This window comes from Ammodytes marinus (genome assembly GCF_949987685.1).
Source record: "Ammodytes marinus genome assembly, chromosome: 12".
In the NCBI taxonomy this organism is placed as follows: Eukaryota; Metazoa; Chordata; class Actinopteri; order Uranoscopiformes; family Ammodytidae; genus Ammodytes; species Ammodytes marinus.
This window is the reverse complement of record NC_137216.1, coordinates 12,569,090-12,585,480: the sequence shown is the minus strand read 5'-3', so window position 1 is coordinate 12,585,480 and position 16,391 is coordinate 12,569,090. Positions and strand designations below refer to the sequence as shown.

At 44.2% G+C, this 16,391-nt stretch overlaps 2 protein-coding genes across 2 annotated transcripts; both read left to right on the top strand.

The window, feature by feature from the left end:
* Positions 1 to 2,617: 2,617 nt before the first annotated feature.
* On the top strand, positions 2,618 to 3,562 carry LOC307258765 (olfactory receptor 10A7-like; the record flags this gene model as incomplete). The annotated part of the gene is made up of 1 exon (XM_080038419.1): positions 2,618 to 3,562. The coding sequence occupies one exon, from the start codon at positions 2,618 to 2,620 to the stop codon at positions 3,560 to 3,562; it is 945 nt and encodes a 314-aa protein (XP_079894545.1).
* Positions 3,563 to 13,677: 10,115 nt separating this feature from the next.
* Positions 13,678 to 14,622, top strand: LOC307258764 (olfactory receptor 10A7-like; the record flags this gene model as incomplete). Its single annotated transcript, XM_080038418.1, has 1 exon — positions 13,678 to 14,622. One exon carries the CDS (start codon positions 13,678 to 13,680, stop codon positions 14,620 to 14,622), a length of 945 nt encoding a protein of 314 aa, XP_079894544.1.
* Positions 14,623 to 16,391: the final 1,769 nt, after the last annotated feature.

Genomic DNA, 16,391 nt, shown 5'->3' with positions numbered 1-16,391 from the left:
TCTCTTCAATGCAAAGTTATTACATCATTAGTTATGCCAAATATCCTCAAAGACAAAGTCAATTTATTGTACATTTCTGCACTATGTGCCAGACATACAGAGGAATCGAAATTAAGTTTATTTTCGACCCACGCTGCAATAAGTACAAAAAAATTAAATTAGATAAAATAAAATAAAATAGTAAAAATGTATTTAAATAGGGTAAAAGGTATAAGGCAACACTAAACTGTATGAAAAACATGTAATACAAATTGAAATGTGTAGTATGAGGAATATCCTGGATGTATGCAGATGCAGGTCACATAATCACATTAATCAGAATAAACATTGATGGCAAATTACTCATTAACTCATTATCTGTGACTGGCAAGAAGGGATATATACCGATGTCACAATGACAGTTGAGGGTGGAGGGCTGATGGTTTTTTCAGATTTCTATTTATGATAGAGAAACCTGTATGCATTTCATTATAATGTTTCAGCAGTTATTATGTTTACACTGTTTACACTCCATCTATAGAGTCACTCTCTTTGCTCTCAGTTTACTGTGTTACGGTGTGATTTGGGTGGTAATAAATTCCTCAAGGATCTTCTGTCTACCGCTCATGTGATCTGTTATTCTGGATGTATGTGCAGGATTTTGTAATGCACTCTTCAGCTTGTGCAGACTTCTCTATTCTTGCTCTGATGTCGTATGACAGATATGTGGCTATATGTGCACGGCTGGGCCTTGTGGCAGACCCGGCCACTGGATACTCGCAAATAGGCCCCCCTTCTGGACCTGGCTCCAGAAGGGGGCCCCAGGCGGGGTCTCTCCTCTTCTATATTGCCTTTTTGAACCATTCTTATTTGGGCCCCTCACCTGAGACCACTTTGCCTTGGGAGACCCTACTAGGCGCACTAGGCTCCAGACAATACAGCCCTCATGTTCATATGGACACACAAACCTCTCCACCACGATAAGATGATGGTTTCCGGAGAGAAGTCAGGAGGTCGCCGAAACTATTACAATTCCTGTTAGACCATTAATATCTGTACCAAATTGAATGGCAATCTATCCAATAGTGATGCTATTCCAGTGTGGAGCACAGTATAGGGGACTGACCACATTAGAAAAACATGTGGTTTTATGCTGTCTGACCAGAGTCAGACAGCATAAAATACTCGTCCTCCTCCCATTAGCTTCATTTGTGGTGTGTCTTTAGATCATACCAAGATCGAAACGAATAACACCTGAATAGTACTTGCCCCTACAATGGTATCTATAGTGAATCTGTAGGACCAGGTTTATATAATTTTTTTTTATCAATACCTGTACTTAATTGGCTTTGCATTGTATCACAAAGCGGCTTAAATATTCCTTTTCATAGATGCGGTGTACTCTGTCACACCAGATCAGTGATTTTTCCAGATGGATTAATTTGTCCAACAGCAAAGACTTCAATACTGAATTATTTGTCGAAGATTCATTGTGAGTTGAATGGAAAACAAGGTAGCAGCCAAATATAGCCTAAACTAATAAATATTGTTACTAAAACACAGGTAATGTGTTGTGTGATTTTCGTCAGTAGCCTACAGTAGACCTGGATTCTCTGCTCCGATCCGCCACTAACTGTTCTGTAATACACGATCGCCGATCACGTGAATACACAGCCGGCTTCTTTTCTTTTCTTTTCTTTTCTTTTCTTTTCTTTTCTTTTCTTTTCTTTTCTTTTCTTTTCTTTTCTTTTCTTTTCTTTTCATTTCTTTAATTTTTAATTTTTTTTTGCATATTCATCCAATCCGCGGATCACCATGAGGGTTGGTCCGTGCTGACCACGGATCAACCGTGATCCGTTGCACCACTAATTATCTCCATCAGTTTGTTGACACACATTAACGTCATTAGCATCGCTGCTGGCTTTTTCTTTTTCTGTGACCCTTTAATTAGACATCCCGATGCTACTATTGTGAAGATATTTTTATAAAAACAATAAATATGGGGCCAAAATATAAAGAGGCCATTTGGGGGCCCCAGAAGGCCTTGTAGGGCCCGGGGCTCCAGGCAAATGCCTGGTTTGCCTCATAGCCCGCCTCTGGACGTGCCGGTGAAATACCATACCATTGTTGATCTCTGACACACTGTGCATGGACTTGAACGTGACATGAAAAGTTAACCTCAGATTACCTCCAAGATGAACTGATTCAATTATTAGGCTTATTAACTATCCAGACCAAAACATTGTATTCCTTTTTTTGCATAATATGATGTGTATATCAAACACACAAAAAACTATATGCATATTTTTGTATTATTTAGGGGGGTTCTGGCGGTCGGGGGGCCCTAAGCAATCACTTAGTTCATCATGCCTCGGGCCGGCCCTGAATGACATCACCAGAGTAAGACAGGATGAAATACTCCTCCTCCTCCCATTAGCTTCATTTGTGGTGTGTCTATGGATTATACCAAGATTGAAATGAATAACACCTGAATAGTACTCACTCCTACAATGGTATCTATAGTGAATCTGTGGGACTAAGTTTAAGATTTCTTTTACCAATACCTGTACTTGATTTGCTTGGCATTGTATCACAAAACAGCCTAAATATTCCTTTTCATAGATTCAGTGCGAGTTAAATGGAAAACAGTTCTGTCTCTTTTCTCTTTAACCTCACCATGTTTGTGAACATTGGACACTACCGCTATCCAGCCTTTGTTTTTTGCCTCTTGCTCTATGGCTTCATTATCTCTGCTAATTTCGTCATAATAATGGTTATATATCGAGAAAGATCACTACATGAGCCCATGTATCTGTTTATTGCTCTACTATCTGTCAACTCTATGTGTGGTTCAACAGGCTTTTTCCCCAGATTCCTTATGGACCTCCTGTCGAATACTCATATGATCTCCCGTGCTGCTTGTTTAAGTCAGATCTATGTTATTTACTTATATGGTTCCAATGAAATGACCATTCTTGGCATTATGTCTTATGATAGATATGTCGCTGTTTGTCATCCTTTACACTACCACGGTAAGATGACCTCTAACACTGTTTTAAAGTTAGCAGGATTAGCTTTGAGTGTTCCAGTCTTTTTTATTTCAACATGCTTGTATTTGTCTGTCAGGCTTCCTTTATGTGGCAATGCTATACAAAAAGTGTTCTGTGCCAACTGGAGTGTCGTAAAATTGTCATGTGTTGTCACTGTTTTGAACAATATTGTAGGTATGCTTGTGACCATAGTTACAATTTGCCTCCCCCTTATTTTTGTCCTGTACACATATTTGCGAATTTTTGTTGTTTGCCGGAGGAGCTCAGCAGAGTTCAAAGGGAAAGTATTACAGAGTTGTCTGCCACACATGATCACATTTGTGACTTATTCCATTGCATTTTTTTGTGATGTTGCCTTGAGCCGGTTTGATATTGAAAAGATAAATCCATATGTGGCTGTTATTCTGTCACTGGAGTTTGTTGTTATCCCCCCAGTTTTAAATCCTCTCGTATATGGCCTTAAATTACCAGAAATTAAAAAACACATTTTAAGGATGTTACTGTGGCAGAATCTCTTAAAAATTAGCAGTTAGAACCACACCATAGCATTTTGTATGAATGTAATTTCATAAACACAGACTGTGAGAAGATGTTAGTCGACAGGAACAGTGTGTTAATGCCAGGAAAAATAATCTGACATTTTGATTAACTGTCACAATAAAGCTTGATGATTACATGATAAACTGAACATGCCATTTCACATTTTTGTCACATACAAATTTCTGTGTCTGCTACAGTTAGGCAACTAATATTATTATATGATGGACAAATGTTGATAATACTTGAGAAACAACAAATGCAAACACTACTATGACTTAATTTCTATGTACCTAACATATATTTTTTTAATTTTATTCGAAGTGCTCTCATTTTAACTCAACTAAATGTTGGACATAAAAGTTTTGATTAATAAAAAAACAGAACAACACACAACCTGGTTGTGTAATAGCATTCATTTGTGAGGAAATATCTTTGTTTACAAACTGTACATAGGACTACATTGATTTATATAATGTATTCATTTTTTCTGTTATGTCCCCTATATATATATAAGATACAAGCTCATAATTCACTTTAAATAAATTGGCCATCACAGTGACTATGTTGAGTTGATATTGAAATGATATTGTTAACAATTAAAAAACTAATTATTTCAAATATACAGACCCTAATACTGAGTGTGTGCTGATATAAGTTCAGTTTTAGTCACACAATGAATACATAAAAGTCAGTGGAGTTGCTATGGTTCCTACACCTTTCTGAAGTTTTCCACAGTTTCCGTCATGTTATGACTGCCCAGTGGCTGAGTGGACTGGTGACAGTTGATCAAATATTTCATTTTGAGGTTTCACAAGGAATATTTACAACCATATGTGATGAGTAATTTGTTGTCCCAAACTCACAGTTTAACCAGCTGAACATGGAGTAAACAGCTTGAGTTTTACATGACTGAATGAACAAAAGGGACATCATTAATTAAAGTGTATCTGTGCACAGTGCACTGAAAAATAGCAAGGTATTGGACTGACCTTAGTCACCCAATGGAGTATTCAACAAAAGACAAGCTTGAAGCCTGGTCTGATCTGATGTTTTTTTCATTGGCCTACTTGTTGCAGCCTAACCTTCCTATTTCTAGCAAACTTTAAACTGAAATTAAAGGCAGGTTGTTGGATTTCTCTTCAATGCAAAGTTATTACATCATTAGTTATGCCAAATATCCTCAAAGACAAAGTCAATTTATTGTACATTTCTGCACTATGTGCCAGACATACAGAGGAATCGAAATTAAGTTTATTTTCGACCCACGCTGCAATAAGTACAACAAAATTAAATTAGATCAAATAAAATAAAATAAGTAAAAATGTATTTAAATAGGGTAAAAGGTATAAGGCAACACCAAACGGTATGAAAAACATGTAATACAAATTGAAATGTGTAGTATGAGGAATATCCTGGATGTATGCAGATGCAGGTCACGTAATCACATTAATCAGAATAAACATTGATGGCAAATTACTTAAAAAACTCATTATCTGTGACTGGCAAGAAGGGATATATACCGCTGTCACAATGACAGTTGAGGGTGGAGGGCTGATGGTTTTTTCAGATTTCTATTTATGATAGAGAAACCTGTATGCATTTCATTATAATGTTTCAGCAGTTATTATGTTTACACTGTTTACACTCCATCTATAGAGTCACTCTCTTTGCTCTCAGTTTACTGTGTTACGGTGTGATTTGGGTGGTAATAAATTCCTCAAGGATCTTCTGTCTACCGCTCATGTGATCTGTTATTCTGGATGTATGTGCAGGATTTTGTAATGCACTCTTCAGCTTGTGCAGACTTCTCTATTCTTGCTCTGATGTCGTATGACAGATATGTGGCTATTTGTGCACGGCTGGGCCTTGTGGCTGACCCGGCCACTGGATACTCGCAAATAGGCCCCCCTTCTGGACCTGGCTCCAGAAGGGGGCCCCAGGCGGGGTCTCTCCTCTTCTATATTGCCTTTTTGAACCATTCTTATTTGGGCCCCTCACCTGAGACCACTTTGCCTTGGGAGACCCTACTAGGCGCACTAGGCTCCAGACAATACAGCCCTCATGTTCATATGGACACACAAACCTCTCCACCACGATAAGATGATGGTTTCCGGAGAGAAGTCAGGAGGTCGCCGAAACTATTACAATTCCTGTTAGACCATTAATATCTGTACCAAATTGAATGGCAATCTAGCCAATAGTGATGCTATTCCAGTGTGGAGCACAGTAGGGGACTGACCACATTAGAAAAAAACATGTGATTACATGACCAGAGTCAGACAGCATAAAATACTCATCCTCCTCCCATTAGCTTCATTTGTGGTGTGTCTTTAGATCATACCAAGATCAAAACGAATAACACCTGAATAGTACTTGCCCCTACAATGGTATCTATAGTGAATCTGTAGGACCAGGTTTATATAATTTTTTTTTATCAATACCTGTACTTAATTTGCTTTGCATTGTATCACAAAGCGGCTTAAATATTCCTTTTCATAGATGCGGTGTACTCTGTCACACCAGATCAGTGATTTTTCCAGACAGGGATTAATTTGTCCAACAACAAAGACTTCAATACTGAATTATTTGTCAAAGATTCATTGTGAGTTGAATGGAAAACAAGGTAGCAGCCAAATATAGCCTAAACTAATAAATATTGTTACTAAAACACAGGTAATGTGTTGTGTGATTTTCGTCAGTAGCCTACAGTAGACCTGGATTCTCTGCTCCGATCCGCCACTAACTTTTCTGTAATACACGATCGCCGATCACGTGAATACACAGCCGGCTTCTCTTCTTTTCTTTTCTTTTCTTTTCTTTTCTTTTCTTTTCTTTTCTTTTCTTTTCTTTTCTTTTCTTTTCTTTTTTTTCTCTTTTCTTTTCTTTTCTTTTAATTTCTTTAATTTTAAATTTTTTTTTGCATATTCATCCAATCCGCGGATCACCATGAGGGTTGGTCCGTGCTGACCACGGATCAACCATGTTCTATTTCGTTCCTACTGACCGCCAGAGGCGGTGCTTACAGCACTGGATGTTCCATCGCGCGCATGCGCAGGTCGAGATCTTTATACCAACAAAGTCACCTGTGACACCTGGGTGAATGTCTATATATTCCGGAAGTCACTCTAGGATCTGTTCCTTCTATCTTCTCGCGGATTAGCAGGACACACACTTAGCGTGTGTGAGAGAATATACCGAATAGCTTTGTCGCAAGTAGCTTGTACCTACGGGTTGGTGCTTCGATCTAACGTCGACCACCAAAGGCTGCGACTGGCAATTGTTTCTACTACGGCTGCGGCCGGGCAGGGGTGAGTAAGTGTGTAGGCTACGTGTGGCCGCCGGCTACCGCGGTAGCTATCACCTTCCACCTTGCATTATTGAGCTCGTCAGTCGGCGGCTAGTTTTCACAGTCGCCGTGTTATTATTTCGGTCGCGCCGTTGCTTGTGTGCTTTTCACTAAGCCCGGTGCTGATTGTATGCTCGACTATTGTTTTCTAACATTGTGCACAGTGCTCGGTGCTGAGTTCGCCTAGGCCAGTTGCTACTTGATTAGTTGCCAGTGAGCGGCTGGGCTTAGCGCCGCCACGGTAAATTCTAATTTCTTTTTACTAGCTGTTGCGCTGTGCTCGGGTGCTGAGTTCGCCGGGGCCAGTCGCTTACTTTGATCTAATTGTCAGTGAGCGGCGTGGGCATAGCCGCCGCCACGGTATTTGCTAGCTTTGCTGCACTGCTGCTTGGGTGCTGTGTCGCCTAGGCCAGTTGCGTACTTGATTTATCGTTTTTGTAGGGGCGCGTCGTGCTCGGGTGCTCTCGCCTAGGGCTCGATTGCCTAAGCCTGCGTTAATTTGCCTCCAGTAGGCGGCTTGCGGTAGCAGAGTCGCCTTCAAGGGATTAATTTTGGGGTGTCACACCGGTGCTCTCGCCTAGAGCCCGGCTGCATAGCCTACTAATTAATTTGCTAATTGCTAATTAGTTACTGAGATAGGGTAATTAAGTTTGCCATTATGTCAAGCGCCCATAATTGTGTCATCTGCTCGGCCTCCCTGCACACGGAGGATGGCCATGACCAGTGCTCTGCATGTCTGGGGGTTGAGCACCTGAGGGAAGCACTGTCGGATGATCCATGCATGAATTGTAGTTGCATGCCTCATGCACTAAGGCTGGCTAGGCTGGCTGAGGTGGAGGGACTAGGGTTGCCCCCGTCGGGTGCGGGTCCTAGTGGCGCCAAGCGGCGCTCCTCGGCAGCTGGGGGACCCCCCGGGAAGTCCCATAGGGTAGACGATTTGACAACCCAAGCCCTGTGCCCTCTTGGAGAACCTCCGACGGGCACAGGGTGTACCAGCCGCTGCGTGTGTTCCCGCGGCTGCGCAACTTTCCTATCCAGAGGATGATATGCTGTCTACAGCTGCATCCTGTAGTCTCTTTACAGAGGAGGGAGAACAGATCGACGAAGCAGCGTCCCTGGCTTCTCAGGCTTTCTCCTAGGGGTCGGCGGCCAGCTCGGCTAGAGGGCCAGTGCCCATCCGCGACACAGTTAGGCCAGCCTTGCGTATGGCGCTGGCAAAGCTGGGGTTAGACGAGGCTCCGGTTTCATCTGCACCGGTAAGTGCATTTTTTCCACAGGCCGTTCAACCCTCTGTTTTCACGTTGCCCCCCTCTGAGCCGTACATTGCGGAGCTGCATAGGTGCTGGCCGGATGCCAAGGTTTGGTCCCATCACACTAGCGATAGCAGAGCTCTGGCAGCTATGAGAGACGCTGGGGCTTACGGCTTGGACCGATTAGCGCCAATTGAGCCAGCGATAGCATCCTTGGTTGTCTCCCCAGATGAGGCGCTGAGGGCCGATGCGCGCTGCCCTCGGCCCCAGTGCCGAATTACGGACGACCTGCTTACCAAGAGCTACGGCATTGCTGCCCGTATGGGCCGTCTCGGGAATTCGCTTTCGCATACCGTTCTGGCTTTGTCCCAGACCATTCAGGGGTCAGAGGTTGATCCCTCAGCTCAGACCCTAAGTGAGATTTCTCTTCAGACGTTTGCTTTTATGACTAGGGAGCTAGGCAGATTAATGTCAACAATTACGTTGGCGCGCCGCCAGGTTTGGCTGACGCAGTCCCCCTGTCGGAGGTGTGTCGTCGGACCCTCCGGTCTCTCCCGGTTGTGCCAGGCCAGACGTTTGGGTCAGCTGCACTTCAGGCCCTGGAGCGGAGTGTACAGGCTGGCCAGGCCAGCCAGCATTTTGCGAGTTTACGACGTACACCGCCACCTTATTACAGGCCAGGGGCCTCTGTGGTACCCTGTGCCAATAGCCCTCAACCACGTCCAGCTGGACGATCGAGGGGCCAGCGTAGTTCTCCGAGCAGGTTGGCCGGCGCCGTAACACTGCGCCGCCGCCACGGGCCAAGAGGCCCGGCGCCCAGCCGCCGCCCCCCCAAGGCCCCTAGGGGCAGGGGGGGTAGGTACTGAAGCTCAAGGGCCGGCCGTCGGACGTTTTTCTCAGCAGCACCTGGACTACTGGGAAGAACAGACCACAGACCCGTGGATGGTGTTCACGCTGTCCAACGGGTACACACTACAATTCCGACGCCGGCCCCCAACTTTCAGCGGGATCAGACTTACTGTGGTCAAAGATCCCGGCAGATCCCTGGTCCTGACCCAGGAAGTGGCCACCCTCCTGGGGAAGGGTGCCATCGAGGTAGTAGAGCCACAGGAGCAGCTCAAGGGGTTCTACTCAACCTACTTTCTGGTACCGAAGAAGGATGGCGGGTTTCGCCCCATTCTGGACTTGAGACGGCTGAATCGGTACCTCAAGGTTTTTTCCTTCCACATGCTGCGTGTTACAGATGTCCTCCGGGCTATCGCTCCAGAGGACTGGTTCGTGTCGATAGACCTGAAAGACGCCTACTTTCATGTCCCTATTTCACAGCGTCACAGGCGGTTCCTCCGCTTTGCATTTCTGGGCAAGGTGTACCAATTCAAGGTCCTTCCATTCGGGCTGTCTCTGGCCCCACGTATATTTACAAGGTGTATGGCAGCAGCCCTGTCCCCATTACAGGCCGGCGGTATGGCGATATTGCCGTACCTGGACGACTGGCTAATCATTTCCCCAACTCGGGAGCAGGCAGTCAGGGACACAGCCAGGCTCCTCAGCCATGTGGATCGGCTTGGCCTCACGGTCAACTTTTCCAAGAGCAACCTTACACCATGTCGGGTGGTGAGTTATCTGGGGCTGGTGTTCGACTCGGTGGACATGCGAGCCTGCCTCTCTCCAAAGCGCGTCGCTACCATTCTGCAGCTACTACAGCGCTTCAGGCGGGGGAGGTTGCTGGAATACAGCCTCTTCCTGCGACTGATTGGTATGCTTGCCGCGGCATCCAGCGTGGTCCCGCTAGGCCTTCTCAGGTTGCGGCCTCTGCAGATCTGGGCCAATGGTCTCCACTTGGACCCCAAGTGGCAGAGACACAAGATGGTCAGGGTGTCTGGGCAGTGCCTTTTGGCCCTCCGACCCTGGAGAGAGAGGGCGTACCTGATTGCGGGGGCGCCCTTAGGGAGGTTTGCTTCCTGGCGGGAGGTCGTAGAGACAGACGCCTCCCTTACCGGCTGGGGTGCAGTATGGTGCCACAGGACTGTCAGAGGCCAGTGGGATTCCCAGCAGAGGCTGGAGCATATAAATGTGTTAGAACTCCTTGCGGTGTTCTTGGCTCTAAAGCACTTCCTTACAGTTCTGAGAAACCGGCATGTTCTCGTCCGGACAGACAACATTTCCACAGTCTACCACGTCAACCACCAGGGGGGCACCAGATCGAGGCGGAACCTGCGGGTCGCGCAGGGACTCCTTACATGGGCGTTCCCCCATTTCCTAAGCCTGAGGGCTGCCCATGTTCCAGGTGTCCAGAACATAGCGGCAGACCTTCTCTCTCGCCAAGGGCCACCCTCCGGGGAGTGGATGCTCCATCCGGAGGTGGTGGGCATGATTTGGGACAGGTATGGCAGGGCAGTGGTAGATCTCTTTGCTTCCAAGGAGACGACCCACTGTCCCCTCTGGTTCTCCTCGATGGAGAGGACCAGCCCCTTAGGACAGGACGCTCTGGCTCATGCTTGGCCAGACAGCCTGCTCTATGCATTTCCTCCAATTCCCCTTATACTGGCAACACTGGACAGATTCCAGCGTGGCGGTCACAGCCTACTTCTGGTGGCCCCACATTGGCCAGGGAGGCTGTGGTTCCCAGCCTTGCTGAAACTCCTCAACGGAGAGGCTTGGCGCCTTCCAGAGAGACAGGATCTTCTGTCTCAGGTCGGCGGGCGTATATGGCACACAAATCCGGGGCGCCTGCGGCTGTGCGTGTGGCCCCTGAGAGCCAGGACCCACTGCTGACGTCTTGCGACCAGTCGGTGGTCCTTACCATTTTTAGTGCTAGAGCACCCTCCACTAGGTTGCTCTATGCAAACAGGTGGAAGTTGTTTTCACAGTGGTGCGTGGCACAGGGCGAGGTCCCGGAGACTTGCTCGGTGGTGGTGATACTGAACTTTCTGCAGTCTGTGTTGGACAACAACAGGGCTGCTTCGACCCTGTGCGTTTATGTGGCTGCAATCTCGGCTGCACATGCAAGGGTTGATAGCCAGACGGTAGGGTGCCACTACCTAGTCAGGCAGTTTCTAAAGGGAGCCCAGAGGCTTCGACCACCACGACCCCTGAGGGCACCATCATGGGACTTGCAGGTGGTTCTGAGGTCCTTATGTCTACCCCCATTTGAGCCGCTAAGTCAGGCAGATCTGACGCGGCTGTCTATGAAAACGGCTTTCCTTCTCGCCATTGCGACTGCGAAACGGGTCGGTGAACTCCATGCCTTGTCAGTGAGCCAGGCGTGTATCCGCTGGCACGCAGATGGGTCAGGAGTGGTGCTCTGGCCGAATCCATCCTTCCTGCCCAAACGTTTGTCTCCCCATCACGCAAACCAACCAATTGAGTTGGCTGCTTTCAATCCCCCAGGCTCTCCGGGGGGTGCAGAGGGAGTGTCAGACCCGCTGTGCCCGGTGCGGGCGCTTAGGGCGTATGTTGAAGCGACAACCAGCTTACGTAAGACAGATAACCTCTTTGTCTGTTACGGGGGCTGCAGGAAAGGGGCTGCCCTGTCCAAGCAGAGACTCTCTCACTGGATTGTGGATCTAGTGTTGAATGCATATAGAGCACAGGGGCTCCCTGTGCCCTTGGCCGTTAAGTGCCACTTTACCAGGAGTATGGCTACATCGTGGGCGGCCTTGAAGGGGGTTCCTCTTCAGGACATCTGCTCCGCGGCTACATGGTCTTCATCATGTACGTTTGCGCGGTTCTACAGAGTGAATGTCGCTGCTCCTCATCCGGTGGCGACGGCTGTCTTGTTGATGGCTGCAATTCCTTAAGTGGTGAGTACTCTTCGTGACCTTTTTGGTATAAGTCATCCAGTGCTGTAAGCACCGCCTCTGGCGGTCAGTAGGAACGAAATAGAACGATAGTTACGTATGTAACTACGGTTCTATGAGTTCCGGATGACCGCCAGAGTTCTCTGTCACTCAGACTTCTCAGACACCGCGAGAAGATCCAGTTGGAACAGATCCTAGAGTGACTTCCGGAATATATAAACATTCCGGGGTCACCCAGGTGTCACAGGTGACTTTGTTGGTATAAAGATCTCGACCTGCGCATGCGCGCGATGGAACATCCAGTGCTGTAAGCACCGCCTCTGGCGGTCATCCAGAACTCATAGAACCGTAGTTACATACGTAACTATCGATCCGTTGCACCACTAATTATCTCCATCAGTTTGTTGACACACATTAACGTCATTAGCATCGCTGCTGGCTTTTTCTTTTTCTGTGACCCTTTTTCGTATATTCGCTTCATTCTCGGTTTATCTCTTCTTTCTCTTCCTGCTATTTACTGTTTTGGATTTTACGCTGTAAACATGTAGCATCATAAGCGCTATGAGTGTGATGTAACATGGAATAGTCCATGTAGTGCAGACTGAAGGGGGTTGCACTGTTGGCAGAAACACCGTTGTAACACTGTTGAAATTGGCAATCTGTCAATCACATCCCCTGAGCCAATCAAATCCCCTGAGCCAACCCCCATTCCCCAGGTGAACCAAATCAGCTAATTAAGCATTCAGGCAGCAGGACACAGTTAAAACCCCAGTCAATCAGAACTTTTGGAAGAAAAGCACAACACAGGAGAGACACAACCAAACTTACCAACCCTGGAAACAAAACATACTTACCAACCCTGGAAACAAAACATACTTACCTGGACTGTGACTGAAAACATGGGGGAGCTGATCTGCTGCTGAGGAGCACTTTATGTAACCCTAGGGTACACAATTTTACTTTAACTGAGATATGTTTGTAAATAATATGTTATAGAAAAATCAAAACATGAGTAATTAGACATCCCGATGCAACTATTGTGAAGATATTTTTATAAAAACAATAAATATGGAGCCAAAATATAAAGAGGGCATTTGGGGGCCCCAGAAGGCCTTGTAGGGCCCGGGGCTCCAGGCAAATGCCTGGTTTGCCTCATAGTACGGCCCGCCTCTGGACGTGCTGGTGAAATACCATACCATTGTTGATCTCTGACACTCTGTGCATGGACTTGAACGTGACATGAAAAGTTAACCTCAGATTACCTCCAAGATGAACTGATTCAATTATTAGGCTTATTAACTATCCAGACCAAAACATTTTATTCCTTTTTTTTGCACAATATGATGTGTATATCAAACACACAAAAAAATATATGCTTATTTTTGTATTATTTAGGGGGGGGGGTCTGGCCGTCGGGGGGCCCTAAGCAATCACTTAGTTCATCATGCCTCGGGCCGGCCCTGAATGACATCACCAGAGTAAGACAGGATGAAATACTCCTCCTCCTCCCATTAGCTTCATTTGTGGTGTATGGATTATACCAAGATTGAAATGAATAACACCTGAATAGTACTCACTCCTACAATGGTATCTATAGTGAATCTGTGGGACTAAGTTTAAGATTTCTTTTACCAATACCTGTACTTGATTTGCTTGGCATTGTATCACAAAACAGCCTAAATATTCCTTTTCATAGATTCAGTGTGAGTTAAATGGAAAACAGTTCTGTCTCTTTTCTCTTTAACCTCACCATGTTTGTGAACATTGGACACTACCGCTATCCAGCCTTTGTTTTTTGCCTCTTGCTCTATGGCTTCATTATCTCTGCTAATTTCGTCATAATAATGGTTATATATCGAGAAAGATCACTACATGAGCCCATGTATCTGTTTATTGCTCTACTATCTGTCAACTCTATGTGTGGTTCAACAGGCTTTTTCCCCAGATTCCTTATGGACCTCCTGTCGAATACTCATATGATCTCCCGTGCTGCTTGTTTAAGTCAGATCTATGTTATTTACTTATATGGTTCCAATGAAATGACCATTCTTGGCATTATGTCTTATGATAGATATGTCGCTGTTTGTCATCCTTTACACTACCACAGTAAGATGACCTCTAACACTGTTTTAAAGTTAGCAGGATTAGCTTTGAGTGTTCCAGTCTTTTTTATTTCAACATGCTTGTATTTGTCTGTCAGGCTTCCTTTATGTGGCAATGCTATACAAAAAGTGTTCTGTGCCAACTGGAGTGTCGTAAAATTGTCATGTGTTGTCACTGTTTTGAACAATATTGTAGGTATGCTTGTGACCATAGTTACAATTTGCCTCCCCCTTATTTTTGTCCTGTACACATATTTGCGAATTTTTGTTGTTTGCCGGAGGAGCTCAGCAGAGTTCAAAGGGAAAGTATTACAGAGTTGTCTGCCACACATGATCACATTTGTGACTTATTCCATTGCATTTTTTTGTGATGTTGCCTTGAGCCGGTTTGATATTGAAAAGATAAATCCATATGTGGCTGTTATTCTGTCACTGGAGTTTGTTGTTATCCCCCCAGTTTTAAATCCTCTCGTATATGGCCTTAAATTACCAGAAATTAAAAAACACATTTTAAGGATGTTACTGTGGCAGAATCTCTTAAAAATGAGCAGTTAGAACCACACCATAGCATTTTGTATGAATGTAATTTCATAAACACAGACTGTGAGAAGATGTTAGTCGACAGGAACAGTGTGTTAATGCCAGGAAAAATTATCTGACATTTTGATTAACTGTCACAATAAAGCTTGATGATTACATGATAAACTGAACATGCCATTTCACATTTTTGTCACATACAAATTTCTGTGTCTGCTACAGTTAGGCAACTAATATTATTATATGATGGACAAATGTTGATAATACTTGAGAAACAACAAATGCAAACACTACTATGACTTAATTTCTATGTACCTAACATATATTTTTTTAATTTTATTCGAAGTGCTCTCATTTTAACTCAACTAAATGTTGGACATAAAAGTTTTGATTAATAAAAAAACAGAACAACACACAACCTGGTTGTGTAATAGCATTCATTTGTGAGGAAATATCTTTGTTTACAAACTGTACATAGGACTACATTGATTTATATAATGTATTCATTTTTTCTGTTATGTCCCCTATATATATATAAGATACAAGCTCATAATTCACTTTAAATAAATTGGCCATCACAGTGACTATGTTGAGTTGATATTGAAATTATATTGATATCAATTAAAAAACGAATTATTTCAAATATACAGACCCTAATACTGAGTGTGTGCTGATATAAGTTCAGTTTTAGTCACACAATGAATACATAAAAGTCAGTGGAGTTGCTATGGTTCCTACACCTTTCTGAAGTTTTCCACAGTTTCCGTCATGTTATGACTGCCCAGTGGCTGAGTGGACTGGTAACAGTTGATCAAATATTTCATTTTGAGGTTTCACAAGGAATATTTACAACCATATGTGATGAGTAATTTGTTGTCCCAAACTCACAGTTTAACCAGCTGAACATGGAGTAAACAGCTAGAGTTTTACATGACTGAATGAACAAAAGGGACATCATTAATTAGAGTGTATCTGTGCACAGTGCACTGAAAAATAGCAAGATATTGGACTGACCTTAGTCACCCAATGGAGTATTCAACAAAAGACAAGCTTGAAGCCTGGTCTGATCTGATGTTTTTTTCATTGGCCTACTTGTTGCAGCCTAACCTTCCTATTTCTAGCAAACTTTAAACTGAAATTAAAGGCAGGTTGTTTGATTTCTCTTCAATGCAAAGTTATTACATCATTAGTTATGCCAAATATCCTCAAAGACAAAGTCAATTTATTGTAAATTTCTGCACTATGTGCCAGACATACAGAGGAATCGAAATTAAGTTTATTTTCGACCCACACTGCAATAAGTACAAAATAATTAAATTAGATAAGATAAAATAAAATAAAATAAGTAAAAATGTATTTAAATAGGGTAAAAGGTATAAGGCAACACTAAACGGTATGAAAAACATGTAATACAAATTGAAATGTGTAGTATGAGGAATATCCTGGATGCATGCAGATGCAGGTCACGTAATCACATTAATCAGAATAAACATTGACGGCAAATTACTTAAAAAAACTCATTATCTGTGACTGACAAGAAGGGATATATACCGATGTCACAATGACAGTTGAGGGTGGAGGGCTGATGGTTTTTTCAGATTTCTATTTATGATAGAGAAACCTGTATGCATTTCATTATAATGTTTCAGCAGTTATTATGTTTACACTGTTTACACTCCATCTATAGAGTCACTCTCTTTGCTCTCAGTTTACTGTGTTACGGTGTGATTTGGGTGGTAATAAATTCCTCAAGGATCTTCTGTCTACCGCTCATGTGATCTCTTATT